Source organism: Sus scrofa, chromosome 5, assembly GCF_054392235.1.
Source record: "Sus scrofa isolate SSC_HxYL_T2T_F1_AM1 chromosome 5, Sscrofa_HxYL_maternal_Yorkshire_Landrace_v2.0, whole genome shotgun sequence".
Lineage (NCBI taxonomy): Eukaryota > Metazoa > Chordata > Mammalia > Artiodactyla > Suidae > Sus > Sus scrofa.
Window position 1 is genome coordinate 48,663,638 of NC_139387.1, and position 19,676 is coordinate 48,683,313.

Below are 19,676 nucleotides of genomic sequence, written 5' to 3' on the forward strand. Positions count from 1 at the left end.
TGAGTTTACCACTTTCTATAAAGGACTATAAAGGGCTCTAATTAGCACCCTAGTCAGTTCCTAGTTCTTCCATGGGGACGGCCTCTCTGAGTGTGACTACTCACACCCACGCTGTTATTACACTAAGATGTTAACAAAGCAAAAAAAAACTATGCATAATTCTCTTAATTAGAAAAATTAAAGTGGTTTGCCAACATATACCAATAGGATCATGGTATTGATATATTAATACTATATATACACTTATATATTATGCATACATAATTATACATATATATTATATGTATTTATAGTTAATATATTAACATACACATTCTATATTATTCTATACATTCTATTATATAGCCATCCATTATAGGTTTTTTTAAAATGGAGGAAAAGAGGAGAAAAGCAGTTTTTTCTGTTTTTGTTTTGTTTTGTTCTTTAGGGGTTTTGTGGGGTTTTTTTGGAGGGGGTGGTTTGGCCATGCCCACAGTATGTGAAGTTCCTGGGCCAAGGACTGAACTTTCACCACAGCTATAACCAGAGCCACAGCAGTGAAAATGCAGGACCCCCAACCTGCTGAGCCACAAGGGAACTCCAGTGTTACCTATTTTTGCAAGACATCTCAAATTTAGCAGGATTCTTGAAAATTAATATTATTTACATAATTTCAAAGTTTAGTACATAAGCATCACCGTACTAATAAGATATTATACACTTAATACAGTCAAATAAGTTTCTAGAAAGAAAGCAGTAGAGGCCTGAATTTGGTGAGTATTCATAAGAGGTCTGATTGTACAGCAAAGACCAGAAAGCTACCTCTAAGAATATGGTTTCCTTTTCCTTGAAAATGTCCTTTTTCTCTTTCCTCAGCTGCAATAGACCAAACAGGATTGTTCTTATTTTTAATACTATTGATAAATGGGATGAAAACATCAAGGAAAGTGTCTTCTCCATTACTGAAGATCAATAATTAGTATCTCTATATTCAGAGATGTTAAAAACTGGCAATAAGGAATTCATGGGAGGGAGTTCCCTACGTGGCTCAGCAGTTAATGAACCTAACTAGGATCCATGAGGATGTAGGTTCAATTCCCAGCCTCTCTTAGTGGCTTAAGGATCTGGTATTGCCATGAGCTGTGGTGTAGATCGCAGACTTGGCTCGGATCTGGTGTTGCTGTGGCTGTGGTGTAGGCCAGTGGGATTCAACCCCTAGCCTGGGAACCTCCATATGCTAGGGATGCAGCCCTAAAAAGCAGAAAATAAAATAAAAAATAAAAAATAAAAAAATTATGGAAGGTAGGAAAGTACAAAGGTTAGGAGCCTGGGTTTAAACCCTGCCTCCCTGCCAAGTAAACTTGGACACATTACTTAATCTGTCTGGGCTTCTTTTTTTTTTGTCTTTTTTTTTGTCTTTTTTTTTTTGTCTTTTTCTATTTTTAAGGCTGCATATGGAGGTTCCCAGGCTATGGGTCCAATCGGAGCAATCGGAGTTATAGCCACCGGCCTACACCAGAGCCACAGCAATGCATGATCCAAGCTGCGTCTGCGACCTACACCACAGCTCACAGCAACACCAGATCCTTAACCCACCAAGCAAGGCCAGGGATCGAACCCACAACCTCATGGTTCCTAGTCGGATTCGTTTCCACTGGGCCACAACGGGAACTCCTGTCTGGGCTTCTAGTTCCCCTTCTGTACAATGGGGATTACAGGACCCACTTGTGATAATTAAGTGAGTTTGTGCATGTAAAGCACTTTGAATGGTGTCTACCAAAAAAGTCAGTGCCCAATAAATGACAGCTATTATTGTTTCAATTATTATATGATTGTTAATTATAAGTAATTATAATTAATAGGCTGAAGTAGTCAGAGATATAGAAGATATAACCACACATAGTAAGTTTGGGGTTTAGAGGAGGGGGGTGGGAATGTTAGTCAACGTTTTCAGTTATATATCTAGGAATATTCACAATCTTTTCTACTATTCAGAAGCAATAAAGATTATGCAGTTAAATTTTAAAATTTAGGCTGATCTACATTTCAATGTCTCACAATTTTTTAACCACCACCAATTGAGAAAGAGAGTCCCAATTTCAGGAATCTTAAAATGTGAAAAAGATTTCATCACGTATTTTACAACTGATGAAATACATTAAGAGATGGAAAGTAATACAGTGATCCTTCAGGTCTCTGACGTTCCACAGTCTCATCCTCTTCTATGAGAGCTAGGAACTAAAATCTTGCTTCTTATCATACCTAGTTTCTGCCTCTCAGATTGCTTTTTAAAGAAAGCACATTAGAGATGGGCAGAAGAAAGGTACTCCTTTCTTCATCCATGGATAAACTGGACAAAAATATCAAGAAAAGTGTCTTCTCCATTACTATTAGAAGTTTTGACCTTAAAAGCCACATCCTAATAATCATACCTCGTTTCTGCCTCTCAGATTGCCTTTTAAAGAAAGCACATTAGAGAAGGGCAGAAGAAAGGAGTGCTATTAGAAATTTTGACCTTAAAAGCCAAGTCCTAATAATCATACCTCGTTTCTGCCTCTCAGATTGCTTTTTAAAGAAAGCACATTAGAGATGGGCAGAAGAAAGGAGTACTATTAGTTTTGACCTTAAAAGCCAAGTCCTAATAGTTAGAAATAACAAAGTAAGGAAAAAAAAAAAAAAGACTTCAAGGAGAGGACACCAGCAACAGGAAATGAAAAATAAAAGGTATGAGATAATGAAACTCCTGACAACTTAATAAACCAGTCTGAGGCCTTTCAGTGGAGGAGCAACCCAGGGCCTAAAAACTCCAGCACGCTCTTGAGTCAGGACATACCACAGCATTGGAAAGGATGCCAGGAATAATCAGAACTGTTACACTGAAAGGGACATCTAGTCCATGAAATTTCAAAGAAAACAAAGTATACTATTCCCACGCCTTTTCTAATAATAGACTCCTGCACAAAATTACTGCATATTGCTGATAAGAGTACATGAACAGTGTAGACACAGGACAGCCGAGAACCACTGAGGTCAGAATGTTTAGGGTGCAAGCTGGGATTACTGGTCAGAAAGGGTTACATCTGACATTCTGTTTCCTCTACAGCCACCAAAGCATCTTGCCTCTCCTTGAGTATCCTCATTAATAAGAAATCCACGACCCCAGAGTTCCTGTCATGGCGCAGCGGAAACAAATCCAACTAGGAACCATGAGGTTTTGGGTTCCATCCCTGGCCTCGCTCAGCGAGTTAAGGATCCAGTATTGCCCTGAGCTGTGGTGTAGGTTGCAGACATGGCTCAGATCTTGCCTTGCTGTGGCTGTGGTGTAGGCTGGCGGCTACAGCTCTGATTAGACCCCTAGCCTGGGAACCTCCACGTGCTGCAGGTGCGGCCCTAAAACGACGAAAAAAAAAAGAAAAGAAATCCACCACCCCTAAAGGAAACCAATTCCACATTCTGTCAGCATTGTCAGAAAATTTATATGTTGAAGCAAGATATGCCAAGATATGGAGTTCTTCTATTGACTCAATATTTATTGAGCCCCTGAATGGACTTTGAGGGGCCTTTGAGGAGCAATGGCAATGGATGACTCAAGTTAGAGACAGAAAAACAAAGAGAAATTTAGTGAAGCTGAAGTGGCTGGGAAGAGAGAATGCCAGAAGATTTTTTTTTTTCCTAGGAGGGTGGAAGACAATCAGAGAAAGCTAAACGAGGGCAGACTGACCTCAGATCCTGCCCATAGCTATGTGGATCATGGAAGAAGATCAACTGCCACTTGAATCACCAGGGAATCAGTGTTAAGAAGAGAAAGCCAGACTTCAGTGGGGAAACAGACAGAGGGTGGTTCTGTGATACAATTCAAGTTTTAGGGAAATCTGACATAAAAGAGGGGCTCAAGATAGCACAGGAGGAAAGAATGAGGAGAGAGGCCAGCAGTGAAAGGCAGTTTTGGCAGGAACTAAGGGGAGGAGAGGGATAAGCAGGAAGTGCACAGAAGGAGGTAGGAAGATATGTGACTAGAAGAGTTTGCACCTTGAGCAGCAACTTGTACTCAGCAGATATAAGTCTAAAGAACCAATCACAATCCAGGGAGAGAGCACTAGATCAGATACACAAAAGATGCAAAAAGAAACACAGACTATGAGAGCAGGATTTGAATTAACCCTAAAATAATACCGAACAAGTTAATATTTAAACATTTCCCAAGTGGACGTTCCCTGGCCAGGGATGGAACCCATGCCACAGCAGTGACAATGGCAGATCCTTAACCCCTAGGCCACCAGAGAACTCCAATATTCCCATTTTACAGATGAGAAACCTGAGTCAAAAAGAGTTCCAAATCACCCCAGCTAATTAGCTAGAGAAGAATTCAAACCCAGCCAGTCTAACTCCAGAGTCACACTCCAAACCACTACAGCGTATTAGTCTCCCCTTGATTTCTAGGTCCCAACAAACTGGTCCCAACACTATGTCTGATCCACAGTTAACACTGAAATACTCATCAAAGGACTGAAAGATCCCAGTTTTAGTGGCTCTTAGGAGGCAAAATTTACAATGAAAGACAGGGATCCAGAAAGCAAACAAGAGATACTGATACTGATTAACTGGCTTTTGGCTTTGAATGGAATGTTCAGGTAACTTTGTTTTTCCAACCTGCTATGAACTTCCAGCTTGTCAGCAGTAAGGCAGTCCAATCAGATGCATAAGCCAGAACATAGGCTCATGGGTGATTCCAAAGTCACAAGTCAGATGTGCAGTTTTCCCCAAAGTGAGGATGCAGCACAGTCAAAAAGTGTGCCTTCCTCTCCACTACAAACGACCACTCTGATCATTGCTCTTAGACCCAACATAGCCTTACAACCTGTTTATTATACATTATGTTCTCCTTCTAGGACAGAAACTGCTTAAGGCCAAGGCATTGCCTCATTTTTGATTTCCCAACACCACTTACCGATATTGGTATATCATCAACTAATATGGTGCATGTTAATTTACTTTCTGCAAATGAAATAAAGATGACTTTTTTTCTTTCTTTTTTCTTTCTTTTTTCTTTTTTTAGGGCTGAACCCCCATCATATGGAAGTTCCCAGGCTGGGAGTCAAATTGAAGCTATAGCTGCCAGCCTACACCAGAGCCACAGCAATGCCAGATCCGAGCCACATTTGTGACCTACACCACAGCTCAAGGCAACACCGCATCCTTGGCCCACTGAGTGAGGCTAGGAACTGAACCCCCATTCTCATGGATACTAATCGGGTTTGTTTCCACTGAGCCACAAGGAAAACTCCAAGATGACTTTATTTTAAAGCTTTATTTTTCTACAAAGAGTTTTTAATAATTATTTTAAGGTAAAGTTAGCTGGGAGTTTCTGTTGTGGCGCAGCTGAAATGAATCCAACTAGTATCCATGAGGATACAAGTTCAATCCCTGGCCTTGCTCAGTGGTTCAGGAATCTGGCGTTACTGTGAGCTGTGGTTCAGGTTGAAGATGTGGTTTGGATCCCACATTGCTGTGGCTGTGGTGTAGGCTGGCAGCTGTAGCTCCAATTCGACCCCTAGCCTGGGAACTTCCATAGGCTGCAGGTGCAGCCGTAAAAAAGCAAAAAAAAAAAATTTAATTAAGTAAATTTGACTATAGTTTGATAACTTCACATACATTATACTACAATGCACTTGAAACTATAAGTAATGAGCTCTCTGTATACTTCAGGTGGGGTATCTAATAATTTATATGGTTCTACCTATGATTTTTCCACCTCTTAAATGTACTCACTAGTGTATATTTTAAAAATGCAAATAACCTATGGTAAAGTCACTGGTACTTTTTAAGGTTTCTATTAACATGTGGCCTATCACAAAATCCTGCCAGAGGCCTCAGGCAACAACTCAGACCTGTAGAACAGGCCAGATACTTGTTTGCAGCAAATGTTATATTGCAGCTCAGTTCAGTCCCCAGAATGGAAGCAAATTCCTAGTTTCTGAAGATGCTGTAGCTGGTGAAATTGACAGTTTAATTCCAGTTTAATTGAAATTGACAGTTAATTCCAGTGAATATATGCGAGAAGGGACAGCAGCTGAGTTTGTGCTCACTCTATCCCTGCATAAGTGAGGCAATAATTCAGAATTGATTATGGGCTCAAAAGACTTGCTGGTGCTAATGTCCACACTATCAACTGCACTCCAAAGACAGATGACTAATTCTAAACAATGCTCTACAAACAATGCCAAATTTATTCCTGTAAACACACACACACACCTCTTAAAATGTGACTAAAGCATGACTGTTCCAGCTTTAATAGTTCAAATAAGATTAAATGTTTGCATGAATTCTGAAAGGTCTATCTCTATACTGAAGGGTTACTGGTAAAGGTTTAACTAACCGTCATTGAAGTGATCAGTTTGGGATATAGAGTATCCTATCAATAAGAGGAAGTTAGGAGCTTCTGACCATCGATAGGATAGGACCAATACCCAGATTTAAGAAAATTAATTGGGGGGGGGGGGCTATGTAAAGTGGGTAGCTGGTAAGAGAAGTGGCCTGAACTAGGACAAAGGCCACCATCATGAAATGAAGGAGAACTGATAACAACTTGTGTCTGACTGGGTGGAAGTAGATAACAGAGAAGAGCAGATTTAAAATAAATGTCAAAGCCTAACAAAAGCAAGAATAGCAATATCTCCAAGAAAAGTCAGAAGGAGGGGCTAGATTGCAACAGAAAAACTGCAATTTGGTGCCTCTAGGACATTTACATTTACTCAGCAGTACAGATTAAGCTGAAGAAGCCCAGAGGGTGGATGACAGCAGCAAAGAAGAAAGGTGGCAAGAAATACTGGGGAAGAGAAACTGGGGTTGTTGGAAGAGAGAAAGGAGAAAACTGAGCTAGCCAGAGGAATAAACTTGGAGATCCAGTGAAGTAGGGAAGTCAGGACCAAGAAAAGAGCTTTAAAAAGAAGCAAATACCAGCCAGAAATTAAGAATAAGGACCATGGAGTTCCTGTCGCAGCTCAGTGGTTAACGAATCCGACTAGGAACCATGAGGTTGTGGGTTCGATCCCTGGCCCTGCTCAGTGGGTTAAGGATCCAGTGTTGCCGTGAGCTGCAGTGTAGGTTGCAGATGTGGCTCGGATCCCTTGTTGCTGTGGCCCTGGCGTAGGCCATCGGCTACAGCTCCAATTTGACCCCTAGCCTGGGAAACTCCATATGCCACAGGCGCAGCCCTAGAAGAGACAAAAAAAAAAAAAAAAAAAAAGAATAAGGGCCACAAAGAGGTTTTTGGATGACACTTGGGAATTCACTGCTGATTTAGAACAGTGATCTGGAGTTGGGAACAGAAGACAGCCTAGAAGAAGAAAAGGAAGTGGAGGAGTTCCCGTCGTGGCGCAGTGGTTGACGAATCCGACTAGGAACCATGAGGTTGCGGGTTCGGTCCCTGCCCTTGCTCAGTGGGTTAACGATCCGGCGTTGCCGTGAGCTGTGGTGTAGGTTGCAGACGCGGCTCAGATCCCACGTTGCTGTGGCTCTGGTGTAGGCCGGTGGCTACAGCTCCGATTCAACCCCTAGCCTGGGAACCTCCATATGCCGCGGGAGCGGCCCAAGAAATGGCAACAACAACAACAAAAGACAAAAAGACAAAAAAAAAAAAAAAAAAAAAAAAAAAGAAAAGAAAAGGAAGTGGAGAGAAGGATGGGGTGAGAGAATGAAGAAGTGGGGGAAGCCATGGAAGTATATATAGCAGTTTAAGGAAGAAAGCCCCAGAGAATATCAAAATTTAAAGTCTAGGAGACCTTATTTGGAGGGAAGTGGGGGTGTAGGACAAGGAGCCTGTTAAGTGAAAACTGGACTCATCCTCCAGATTAGGAAAGAGAGAGTACCAACAAAGGACCCTAAGAAACGAAGTCTGAAGTGAAAAGGTCACCTGCGTTCATATCAGATACTCCAGTTGATAATAAACTATCAGCATAAACTAAAGTCTACTTAATTTTATGGGTGAGATTGAGAAACAAGAGAAAGGCAAAAAATACATATAACAAATGTAAAAAACACAATGAGAAATCAACCAGAATGGACAAAAAATTAGAAGTACAGAAAGCCCATATGATGTGTTGGTTGAGGGACAATTTATATCATTCTTTGCCTTGCACCTACAAAATGGTGGTTGTCAGGGCTCAGGACCAAAGGTGGGGTTTACCCATGTTTGGGAATGCACAGTAGCTGATAAAGCTGGTTGCACAACAGAATCATTTGAGGTACTTGTTAAAAATGTAGCTAACCCTACCCCCTGGAGATTCTGACTCATTCTAAGGAGTGGCTAGTTTTTAATTAGCACTGCAAGTAATTCTGATGCAGCCAGTAGGAAGGTATTTGGAAACCAAGCTGATAATCAAAATGATCTGATATACTTCCAAAAGATGCAGATTCATGAGCTCTTGTTTAAACCTACTGAATCTCACAGGCTACACTCACATCTATAAAATTAAACGTATCACGTTTACATCCTTCTGAAATCAACTTTCCAGCAAATGCACGTAGAAAAGAATTTTCAGGCATACCTTAGATATATTGCAGGTTCAGTTCTAGGCCACCACAATAAAGTGAATCTTGCAATGAAGCAAGTCAAAAGAATTTTTTGGTTGTCCAATGCATATAAAATTTAGGTCTACAGTATACTGTAATCTATTAAGGGTGCAGCAGCATTATGTCTCAAAAAATGTACATACCTTAATTTAAAAATACTTTATTGCTAAAAAAAAATCTAACCATTATCTGAGCCTTCAATAAGTCGTAATCATTTTTGCTGGTGGAGGATCTTGCCTCCATGCTGGTGGTTGGCGACTGATCAGGGTGAGATTGGAGTTGCTATGACAGTTGCTTAGAATAAAACAATTAAGTTTGCTGACTTTGATTGACTCTTCCATTCACGAATGATTTCTCCGTAGAAATGGTATTTGATAACATTTACCCACAGTGGAAATTCTTTCAAAACTGGAGTCAGAAGTTCCCACTGTGGTGCAGTGGAATGAATCCAACTAGGGACCATGAGGATGCGGGTTCGATCCCTGGCTTCAAGTCAGTGGGTTAACGATCCGGCATTGCCATGAGTTGTGGTGTAGGTTGCAGACGCAACTTGGATCTGGTGTTGCTGTGGCTGTGACATAGGTTGGCAGCTGTAGCTCCAATTTGACCCCTAGCCTGGGAACCTCCATATGTCACAGATGCAGCCCTAAAAAGAAAAACAAAACAAAACAAAAGACCACAGGAGTCAATCTCAAATCCCGCCACTGCTTTATCAACTCAGTTTATGTAATATTCTAACTCTTTGTTGTCATTTCAACAATCTTCACAGGATCTTCGCTGGGAATAGATTCCAGCTCAAGAAACTACTTTCTTTACTCATCCACAAAAAGCAACTCCTTATCCATTCAAGTTTTACCATGAGATTGCAGCAATTCAGTCATATCTCCAGGCTCAATTTCTAATTCTACCTCTCCTGTTATTTTCACTGAAGTCTTGAACTCCTCAAAGTTATCCATGAGGGCTGAAATCACCTTGCAAACTCCTGTGAATTTTGATATTTTGACCTCTTCTCATGAATCACGAATGCTCTTAATGGCATTTAGAATGACCAATTCTTTCCAGAAGGTTTTCAATTGACTTAGCCCAGATCCATCAGAGAAATCACAATCTATAGCAGCTATAGCCATACGAAATTTATTTCTTAAATAATAAGACTTGAAAGTTGAAATAACTCCTTGATCTATGGGCTTCCCAATGGATGTTATTAGGCGTGTAAACAACATTAATCTGATCTTGAGTGACAAGATGCACTCTCAATGAGCAGTGATTTCTTCTTTTCTGAGTACTAGGACTTAAAATATTCAGTATGCCATGTTATAAACAGATATGCTGCCTTCCAGGCTTTGTTGTTCCATTTATAGAGCACAGACAGTAGATTTAGATAATTCTAAAGGGCCCTATGACTTTCAGAACAGTAAATAAGCAATGGCTTCAATTTAAAGTCACCAGCTGGGAGCTCCCTTCATGGCTCAGCAGAAATGAATCTGAGTAGTAACCATGAGGACGCAGGTTCGATCCCTGGCCTCGCTCAGTGGGTTAAGGATCCAGCATTGCCGTGAGCTCAGGCCAGCAGCTATAGCTCCAATTTGACCCCTAGCCTGAGAACCTCCATAAGCCCTGGGTATGGCCCTAAAAAGACAAAATAAAATAACGTCACCAGCTGCATTAGCCCCTAAGAAGAGAATCAGCCCATCTTTTAAAGCTTTGAATTGACTTTTTTTCTCTAGCTATTAAAGCCTTAAATGGCATCTTCTTCCAAAAAAAGTCTGTTTCATTTACATTGAAAATCTGTCCTTTAGTGTAGCCACCTTCAGTAATTATCTGAGCTAGATTGTCTGGATAAGTTGCTGCAGCAGTCAGCACTTGCTATTTCACCTTGCGCTTTTATGTTACAGAGACAGTTTCTTTCCTTCAACTTCATGAACCAACCTCTGCTAGCTTTCAGCTTTTCTTCTGAAGCTTCCTTACCTCTCTCAGCCTCTATGGAATTACAGAGAGTTATGGTCTTGCTCTGGATTAGGCTTTCAGTTAATGGAATGCTGTGGCTGGTTTGATCATCTATCCAGACCACTACAACTTTTTCTTATCAGCAATAAGATTGTTTTGCTTTCTTACCATTCGTGCATTCATTGGAGTAGCACTTTTAATTTTCCTTTGCATTCACAACTTGGCTAGCTGTTTGGCACAAGGGCCTGGGTTTCAGTCTGTCTTGGTTTTCAACATGCCTTCCTCACTCAGCTTAATTATTGCTAGCTTTTGATTTAAAGTGAGAGGCAGGCTACTCTTCCTTTCACTTGAATACTTAGAGGCCATTGGAAGGTTATTAACTGGCCTAACATCAATACTGTTGTGTGTCAGGGAATAGGGAGGCCTAAGGAGAGGGACAGAGATGGGAATGGCCAGAGGGTGGAGCAATCAGAACACACACATTCATCAATTCAGTTCACCATCTTTTATCAGCTTAGTCTGTGGTGCCCCAAAAGAGTTAACAACTGTAACATCAAAGACCACTGTTCACAGATCACCATAACAAAGATAACAATACTGAGGAGTTCCCGTGTTGTGGCAGAGGGGAAACAAATCTGAGTAGGAACTATGAAGTTGCGGGTTCAATCACTGGCCTCGGTCATTAGGTTAAAGATCTGGCGTTACCATGAGCTGTGGTGTAGGTCGCAGACGCGGCTCGGATCTGGTGTTGCTGTGGCTCTGGCATAGGCCAGCAGCTGTAGCTCTGATTGGACCCCTAGCCTGGGAACCTCCATAAGCTGGGGGTGCAGCCCTAAAAAATAAAACACACACACACACAAAATTAATCAGTTTCTAAGAATCACTAATGATATTAACATCATCATTTTATTATAAATCCTTAAATAAATTACTCATTTAGATCATTGTTTTAAATATAATATGTATTCATTTATGTTGCAAATGACATTAGCTGTAACATATGACACATAGTAACTGTATTGCACATTGCTTCAAAAGCCCTGGGAAAACTTAAGAGCTCCCATTATAAGCATGTGAATACTGAAGCCAGAGAGACCCTGTTCAAATCCTGCCTCTGAAACCTAGGCTGGTTGTAGAGGACTTGAACTTGATTTTTTTCTTTTCTCTAAAAGAATACCATCTATCTTGCAGGGCTGTCATAAGAACAAATAAAACCCATACCAGCATTTAAGAAACAGTAATTAGTCTTATTGCTATAACCCAAATCTTCATCCCTCCTTCCCCAACAAAGGTCAAATTAGTACTCAAAAAACTGCTCAGGGGACATGCTGTAAAATTTGGTTATGATGATTGCTGTACACCTATAAATGTAATAAAATTCATTAAGTAATAAAAAAAAAAAAAAAACTGCTCAGGTAGTTCCTGTTGTGGCTCAGCAAGTTATGGACCCAAAATTGTCTCCATGAGGATGTGGGTTTGATCCTTAGTGGGTGAAGGATGTGGGGTTGCCGCAAGATGGTCACAGATGTGGCTCTGATCACCCGTTACCGTGGCTGTGGTGTTGGCTTGCAGCAGCAGCTTTGATTTGACCTTTAGCCTGGGAAATTCCATACACGGCAGGTGAAGCTGTAAAAAGGAAAAAAAATTTAAAATAAAGTCTGCACTTCAAACAGTATGAAAAGTCCTTCACCACAAAACACCCGGCTGCTGAATAAATGATTGCTGAGATCATAAGTTGAAAAAAAAAAAAAAAAAAAAGAGGTTCTCAAGGACAAGAGAAAAAAAGAAAAATAAATCTAAACTCAAATTGGGGAAGCTTGAGCCCAGGAACTGTGGCAGAAGGGGAGATCTGGGACTTGAGCTTGTGAAATGGGAAAGAACTGAATCTGGGACCCACATTGAAAGAGATAAATGCTGGATAAAAGGACAGCCTAGAAAAAATCTGCCTTCCATCCATGTCAACTGTTGAGAACGTCTGCAGATCTACACCAAGCCTAAGTGAGAAAATTAATGATGATATCAATGCTGATGTTCCTTTAGCAAGCCTGAACTCAAATTTACACATTCTTCACATCAGAGAAAGGCTTGGCTAATCAAAATGGTCTTGGGTTAAAAACAAACATTTTGTACAGAAAGGCATCTTCTTATTGAAGCCTTTTAGGATTACCATAACACTAAGGAATAACTGAGGAAATAAGTTACCTTGAATGACAGCAGAAAAAATATTCAATACACAAACTCTCCCCCATTTCCAAGGGTTTCAGATATTTGAACCATGGAAAAGTAAAAAGGGAAAGGCACTCAAAAAGCTGGATAAAAGCGCAAAATAAGAAAAATTAAAAATTGTACTATGTATGTGTATAAAACATTCCTTTCAGTATGTTTTTACCCGAGTGGAATTATGTGTGCTTTATGTGCTGAGTGGTAAGAGCAATGCCTTTGATGCCAGGCACACTTAAATTTGAATCTAGCTAAATAAGTACCAGCTTATGATTCTAGGCGAGTTAGTAACTTTCTGTGCCTCAATTTCTTTAGCTGGAAAATGAGCATAATACTATCTACCTATTAAAATTGTTGTGAAATAAATTCATACACATATACGCTCCTGTGTGTATCCCAAAGCATAGTTTTTAGTATAGAAAATGCACTCAATAAATAGTAGCTATTATGAACATCACAGGAGAAGGATTTTTCATTCATCCAACAAGTATTTACAGTGTCTCTTATGTGCCAGTCCTAATGCCAGACTTTTTGGGACACAGAGATGGATAATGACTCTTTATTATGATTCTTTTTTTCTTTTGCTGCTGTCCCCACAGCATATGGAAACTCCCGGGCCAAAGCTGCAACTACAGCAGTGGCAACTCCACATCCTTAATCCACTATGCAAGGCAAGGATCCAGCCAGCGCCTCCACAGAGACAAGCCGGGTCATTAACCTGCTACACCACAGCAGGAACTCCTCCTTGTTATGATTCTCACCAGCATGCTCATTTTCTGCCAGATATTTATCTATATAATCTTACTTTATCCTTATAAAATTTATAAAGATGTCTATATTATAGACATTTATCTATATAACCTTATTTTATCCACAATCTTATAAAGTACTGTCATCTCCATTGTCCAGATGAAGAAGCTGAGAAATTAAGGGACTTGCTCAAGTCGTACAACTGGTGGTATAAGAAGGACTTGAATGCTATATGACCCCAAAGCCTATGTCTTAATTACCTCACCGAGATGGGGACACTCACATTCAGATATATATGGAGGATGCAGCTGGTAGACTTTCTTTCCTTTATTGTTTTTTGGTGAAAAAGCAGAGAACTCTAAAAATAATGGTTTTCGCAATCATAGAATATAACACAATGCCAGTAAACTGAATTCTCTAGGTTCTTGACCTCTTAGTTTTTGTTCCTTCTTCAAGAGGGAAAGTAGGATGTCAATTATGAGTAACATTCACTATATATGTAATGGATCTAAATCTCACAGTTTTCATATACACTTTTCTAGGTACTACAGAGCAAATTAGCACTTCTTGGAAGGAGCCTACTTAGACAATGATAAACAGTTGGATGAAACTTAACAGGGGGAAGACAGATTAGATTCAAAGAAGGAAGCAATTTTTTTTTTTTTTTTTTTTTTTTTTTGTCTCTTTAGGGCCACACCCATGGCATATGGAGGTTCCCAGCTAGGGGTCAAATCAGAGCTGTAGCTGCTGGTCTGCACCACAGCCACAGCTCCAAGCCGTGTCTGCAAACTACACCACAGCTCATGGCAATGCCAGATCCTTAACCCATGGAGCGAGGCCAGGGATCGAACCTGTGTCTTCATGGACACTAGTCAGATTCATTTCTGCTGAGCCATGAAGGGAACTCCAGAAGGAAGCAATTTCTAAATGTTTTGACCACACCAAATTGAATGATGTATGGTCACTCAGTAGTTTCAGACCATCTGTATTAACATTAGATCATTTTTCCAACAGACACTACAGACAGATACTACAATCATACCTAAGAAGATACTTTTCAACCCTGAAAATAATAGCAGCCAGTTGTAAACAATATTGAGACGACGTAAGAGATGTAGAAAAGTTATTGCTAGGTTCTCCATTTCATTAAATATATATATATATATATATATATATATATATATATATATATATATATATATATTCTGGATTTTCTCTGAAGAAAAAAATAGAATAGGAAAGAAAGAAAAAAGGACCATCTTCTATAAGTACAGTTGCCTTGCAGAAATGATTTACAGACTGCTCACTCCTACTTCTAGGAGGGCAATTCATCTTCTGCTCATCTACTCAAAGAGTTTGAAACTAAGCATGTGATTTTAAGCAGTGATAATGCAAAGAACTTGGATCCCTTTACCCTCAAACTGAAAACTGCTGATGATTTAAGGAACTGGCTCAATTTAAAAACTCATAAATAAGTAACTTCAAAACAAAGTAACACATTTTCACTTAAAAAGGAAGAAAACACTCTTCTACTCATTTTGGAGTGAATCACACTAAACCTGGAAGAGACTTCAGAGATTATTTCACCAGTCTTCATTTTGAAGATGAGGAAACTGAGACCTAAAGCACTGTAATTCAGTTACTTGTTTATGTATTTTCTCACATCACTTTTTCGGCCCTTTATCTAATGCGGTTATAAATTTGTAACATATCCACCATGTTTTCCTGCCCTTTGACTGCTACAGCTTCAGGACAAGGACACGGAAAATTTTTAAGCTTCAGTACTCCACATTTAAACCATTATAAGAGCTTTGTTTCATATGAACAAAATGAGAATTAAGTGAATAAAAGCACCTTTATTTCTGCTGCTCAAATAAGATTTTTATCTCATAACTGGTCTGCATACAAGCCATCGATGGTTGTAGCACAATAAGAGCACAAAAAGTGGGGGGAGATTTGAAGAAGTCTTGCAAATTAAGAAAAAAAACCCTAATGTGTTCTACATAGCTTCAAGCCTGCCTGGGGAGAACCGAATGCCTTTAAAGAGCAAAGGTGAAGGTGTGGGCTTGAACAGATCATTTTGAGGATTTTTTTCTAAGACAAGGATTTGATAAGAATTCAGAACTCAAAACACCAAATTACTGATAGCTTAATTTATCAATACAAAAACAGCAATAAAAATCCTATTTCTTGATAGTAGGAATATGTTTTCTTAAGAGAGACTTGCAGCTTTTCACACTCAACAGTCTTTTTCCAAAGGGAAAAACGGAGCCCTCAAGATACATGGTCCAAGGTCAGTCTACAGCCAGGGTGCCTGACCAGAACCAGCACCCGCTTCCTGCATTCACTGTGCTAGTCCTTCACGAGGTCTGCCGAAAGCAACTTAGCGGAAAAAAAACGAACTTCAGTACCTAGAAAATGGGCCTTATTAATTCCTAACCAAACTTTTAAAATGAGTTATCCTTCGCTTCCGGAATTCCCTGGTAAGTGACCTCCAGGACAGGTAAGTTCAGCCCCCAGCGCGCTGCCGCCCAAGGACCTTTGGGGGAAGGGACAAAAGAGATCATGGGTTGGACCGCCTGAATGCCTGCCGGGCGCTCGGCAGTCCCTCACCTGCGACGACGCCCCGCTCACCCCTCACCTCCAGAGACATTTACCTGGAGAGTCTGCGGGGGCCTGGCCCCTGAAGGTGGCCGTCTCGGCCCATCCCAAGTGCGACGAGGGCCGACTCCAGGGCCGGGGGGTCCCGAGAGGCAGGTAGGAGAGGTTTGACTTTCGCCGGATCGCCACCCGCCTGAAGTTGTAGTCGCCCTCGCCGCTCATCTGGCCGCGCTCGCTTACGACTCGGCGCCCTCCCACGCCCAAGTCGGGCCGCGAGCGCGAACTCAGCGGACTGCCGAGGGGCGACCGGACCCCGGGGGGCGTCGCCTGCATGCCAAGGCGTGGCGCCACTCCACAGGGGCGACTTCGGGGCTGCTCCGCGCCGGCGCCGCCCTGCTTCGTCGTCTCCTTGGCAAGAGCTTCCTTATCCCTTCCTTCTCGGGAAGCCCAGGGCCGCGAGGAGAGTTTGGCTCCGACTCCCTGTGCGGCAGCCGCCACGCCCGGGTCTCTGCGGCTAGCGCTCTCACCTGACGCCGCCACTGCAGCGGCCGGCCCGGCTGCCTCCACCCCCTGCTCTCTGGACCAATCGTCGGCCGGCCCCCGAGGGCGGGTGGTGGAGAGCGCCCAGAGTTGTGCCAGTGGACGCCGCTACCGCCTCCTCGTCCGGCCCGGGCAGCGGCCCAGGACTCGCAGTGCCACCGGGAGCGTCCGGGCAGCTCCGCCCCGTCCTTCCCTGCCCCCTCTCCCTCCCTCCACTCCCCCTCCCTGCCTCCGGATCTCCTCCGCTCCGCTCGCCCAGGCTTGCCCACCAGCTGATGGGTGCCGCAAAGGCCCTCACCTGCGAGCGCACACCTGGGGTGCGCCCAGGATCAGCCGCGCTTACTTGGGGGACTTTGGCTGGACTCGGAAAGAAAGAAGAGATAATCACAGCTACTCTGGACTCCTTACAGGTCCTGCAATTCTCGCAGACCCACACGGCGAGGGTCACACGTGTGTCTCAAGTGGCTGCTGAGCCCTTGATAATGATCTTATTTATGTCGTAGAGCTACCCAGTGAGATAAGTATTTCAGATAAGAAAACCAAAGTGCGGAACCTACAGAGGGTCACAGAGCGCTGTAAAGCTAGACTGTTGCCCAAGGCTCTGCCCCAAAGCCTGTACTTATCTACTGAACCAAAAAAAATTTCCCAGGAGCATCCAGCCAGAGAATGATGAAGAGGTGCTTGGAAGTACAAGAGAAAATTGGAGCTAACCATCCACAGGTTTCGGTAAAAGCATCAGACCCTTCATCATCGCGAACACTTTCAGAACTGTATTAGTAATGCACTTTAGAGTCCTTGTCATTTGTTGCGTCATGTTTTTAAAACATAAGCTAAATATCAAGTCAAAGAAACTACATTTTAAGTTGTTTTTTTTGTTTTTTTGTTTTTTTTGGTTTTTTTTTTTTTTTTTTGGAGTTCTCTAGTGGCTCAGAGGGTTAAGGGTCAGGCCTTGTCACTGCTGTGGCTCGCATCTCTGCTGTTGGATATTGTCCCCTGGCCCAGGAACTTCCACATGCCTCAGGGCTTGTTGGGGGCGGGTGGGGAGAAAAGAGGGGGAAGGGAAGGGAAGAGAAGAAATTGGTTTGCTTTCCTACATTTTAAAATTAACTACACTCTCTAATAATGAAAAGTGTTCCTAAACCACAGAGATAGGTGTGGAAAGAGCAGCATTCCAAGTATCCCAGCGCGATCAGAAAGTTCTCCAGCTATTACCCCCACATTAGAGGCCACCTCACATTTATTTAGATGGGCTGACCTTCACCCAGGTAAACGTCTTGTCCAGCTTCCTGAAGTGTGTCCCATAACCCAGTCCTCCTCCAGAAACCTTTTAAGAGGCAGTTCAACTTTCTAAGTCTCCTTAGCTGTTTCTCCAATATATATACCCCTTAGGAGAAGGAACTATGCACCCCTACTTTTTTAATACCTCCATTCAGACCTTGTTAAAAGAAGCTTTTCCTCACTTCAGATTTATTATCCCTGTATTACTGCATTGTACCTAATTATTGTTTCTCTTTTCTCTGCAGTTGTGGTATTATCTACTGTGCTAGATATTATCAGAAATGATTTCAACAAGTAATTTCAAATGTAAATTAATAATGAAAGTAGTTTTACCTCCATATGCATGTTAACTACAATTTATTATTTAAAATTTAAATACACAGATTTTTAACATAGTGTATTTGGTTCAATAAAAAGCTACTGTTGGAATTCTCTGGTGGCTCAACAGTTTAAACATTTTCACTGCTGTGGCACCGGTTCGATCCCTGACCCAGGAACTTTCACATGCCACTGGTGTGGCCAAAAAAATTTTAAAAAGAAATATGGGGAGTTCCCCTCATGGCTCAGTGGTTAGCAAATCCGACTACGAACCATGAGGTTTCAGGTTCAATCCCTGGCCTCGCTCAGCGGGTTAAGGATCCAGCGTTGCCGTGAGCTGTGGTGTAGGTCGCAGACACAGCTACCAAGATGCTGCCCATTCTGTTGCACCACAGAAGGTATTCCTTTATATAGTATTTTATTTGCTTATATAGCTTATAGAAAACAGTAGTAATTCATTAACACGTGTTGAATGAGAACTGTGCTGGGTCCTGAAATACAAAGAAGCATGCAATACACAGGCACTTTTATGCCATGTCTCTATGACTGAGACAATGTTGAATGCTGACCAAATCATGTATCATTTTCCTTAGGCACAAAAGGAAACTGATTTAAACCTTCTCTTGCAGTTAGATGGAGCCATGTAACTGAGTTCTTCAAAGTTTTGTGGGCAGAAGTAATATATGTCACTTCCAGGCCTGGCTTCTGCACCCTGGCTGTGAAATTCTACTTCTCTTCTCCAAGTGCCAGCTAGAATTCAGAGGGAGGGGCCATTGAAAGAACCTGAGCCCTAGACCATGGTAGAGCTGGCAGTTCAGAATCACCCCTTTCCTGTGAATTAACATGCAAGATCAGACTAAAAAATGCACAGGAAGATTATAGACTAATTCCTGTTCCCTATATTTTATCTTTATATTTTTCAATGTAGCAAAAATTATATACATATATCTTTTATTTCTAAGTAAAGTGAAACATTCAATTTAGTTTTATTTATTTATTTATTTATTTAATTTATTTTTTTTTTGCTTTTTAGGGCCACACCTGAGGCATATGGAGGTTCCCAGGCTAGGGGTCAAATCGGAGCTACGGCTGCCAGCCTACGTCATAGCCACAGCAACACCAGATCCGAACCACGTCTGCAGCCTACACCACAGCTCATGGCAACACCGGATCCTTAACCCACTGAGTGAGGCCAGGGATCAAACCAGTAACCTCAAGGTACTAGTCAGAGTCTTTTCCGCTGCGCCACACGGGAACTCCTCAATTTAGTTTTAATAGCATAACCAGTCTCAGGTTAATCTAGTCCCTAATAAATAAGATAAAACCAAAAAAGAATACTCAGGAGAAAAATTATGACTCAAAAAACTGCTCCAACTACTGATAGAATATCACTTCCAAAATTAGAATTTAAGAGAAATCAACACTTTGCAGCAGATTCACTCATTTTAATCCCACTAGAGAAAGAAAAAAGT

The 19,676-nt window shown here is 41.6% G+C and overlaps 1 protein-coding gene across 2 annotated transcripts in view; it reads right to left on the minus strand.

The window, feature by feature from the left end:
* FGD4 (FYVE, RhoGEF and PH domain containing 4) overlaps positions 1-16,578 on the minus strand; it is a 200,761-nt gene extending 184,183 nt beyond the window's left edge. For both annotated transcript variants that reach the window (XM_084956368.1, XM_021092066.2), the window contains exon 1: positions 16,125-16,578. Coding sequence is in view for 1 of the 2 variants with exons in the window: in XM_021092066.2 (XP_020947725.1) it covers positions 16,125-16,401 (277 nt within the window). In the remaining variant the exon portion in view is untranslated. The remainder of the gene's footprint in view (positions 1-16,124) is intronic.
* Positions 16,579-19,676: the final 3,098 nt, after the last annotated feature.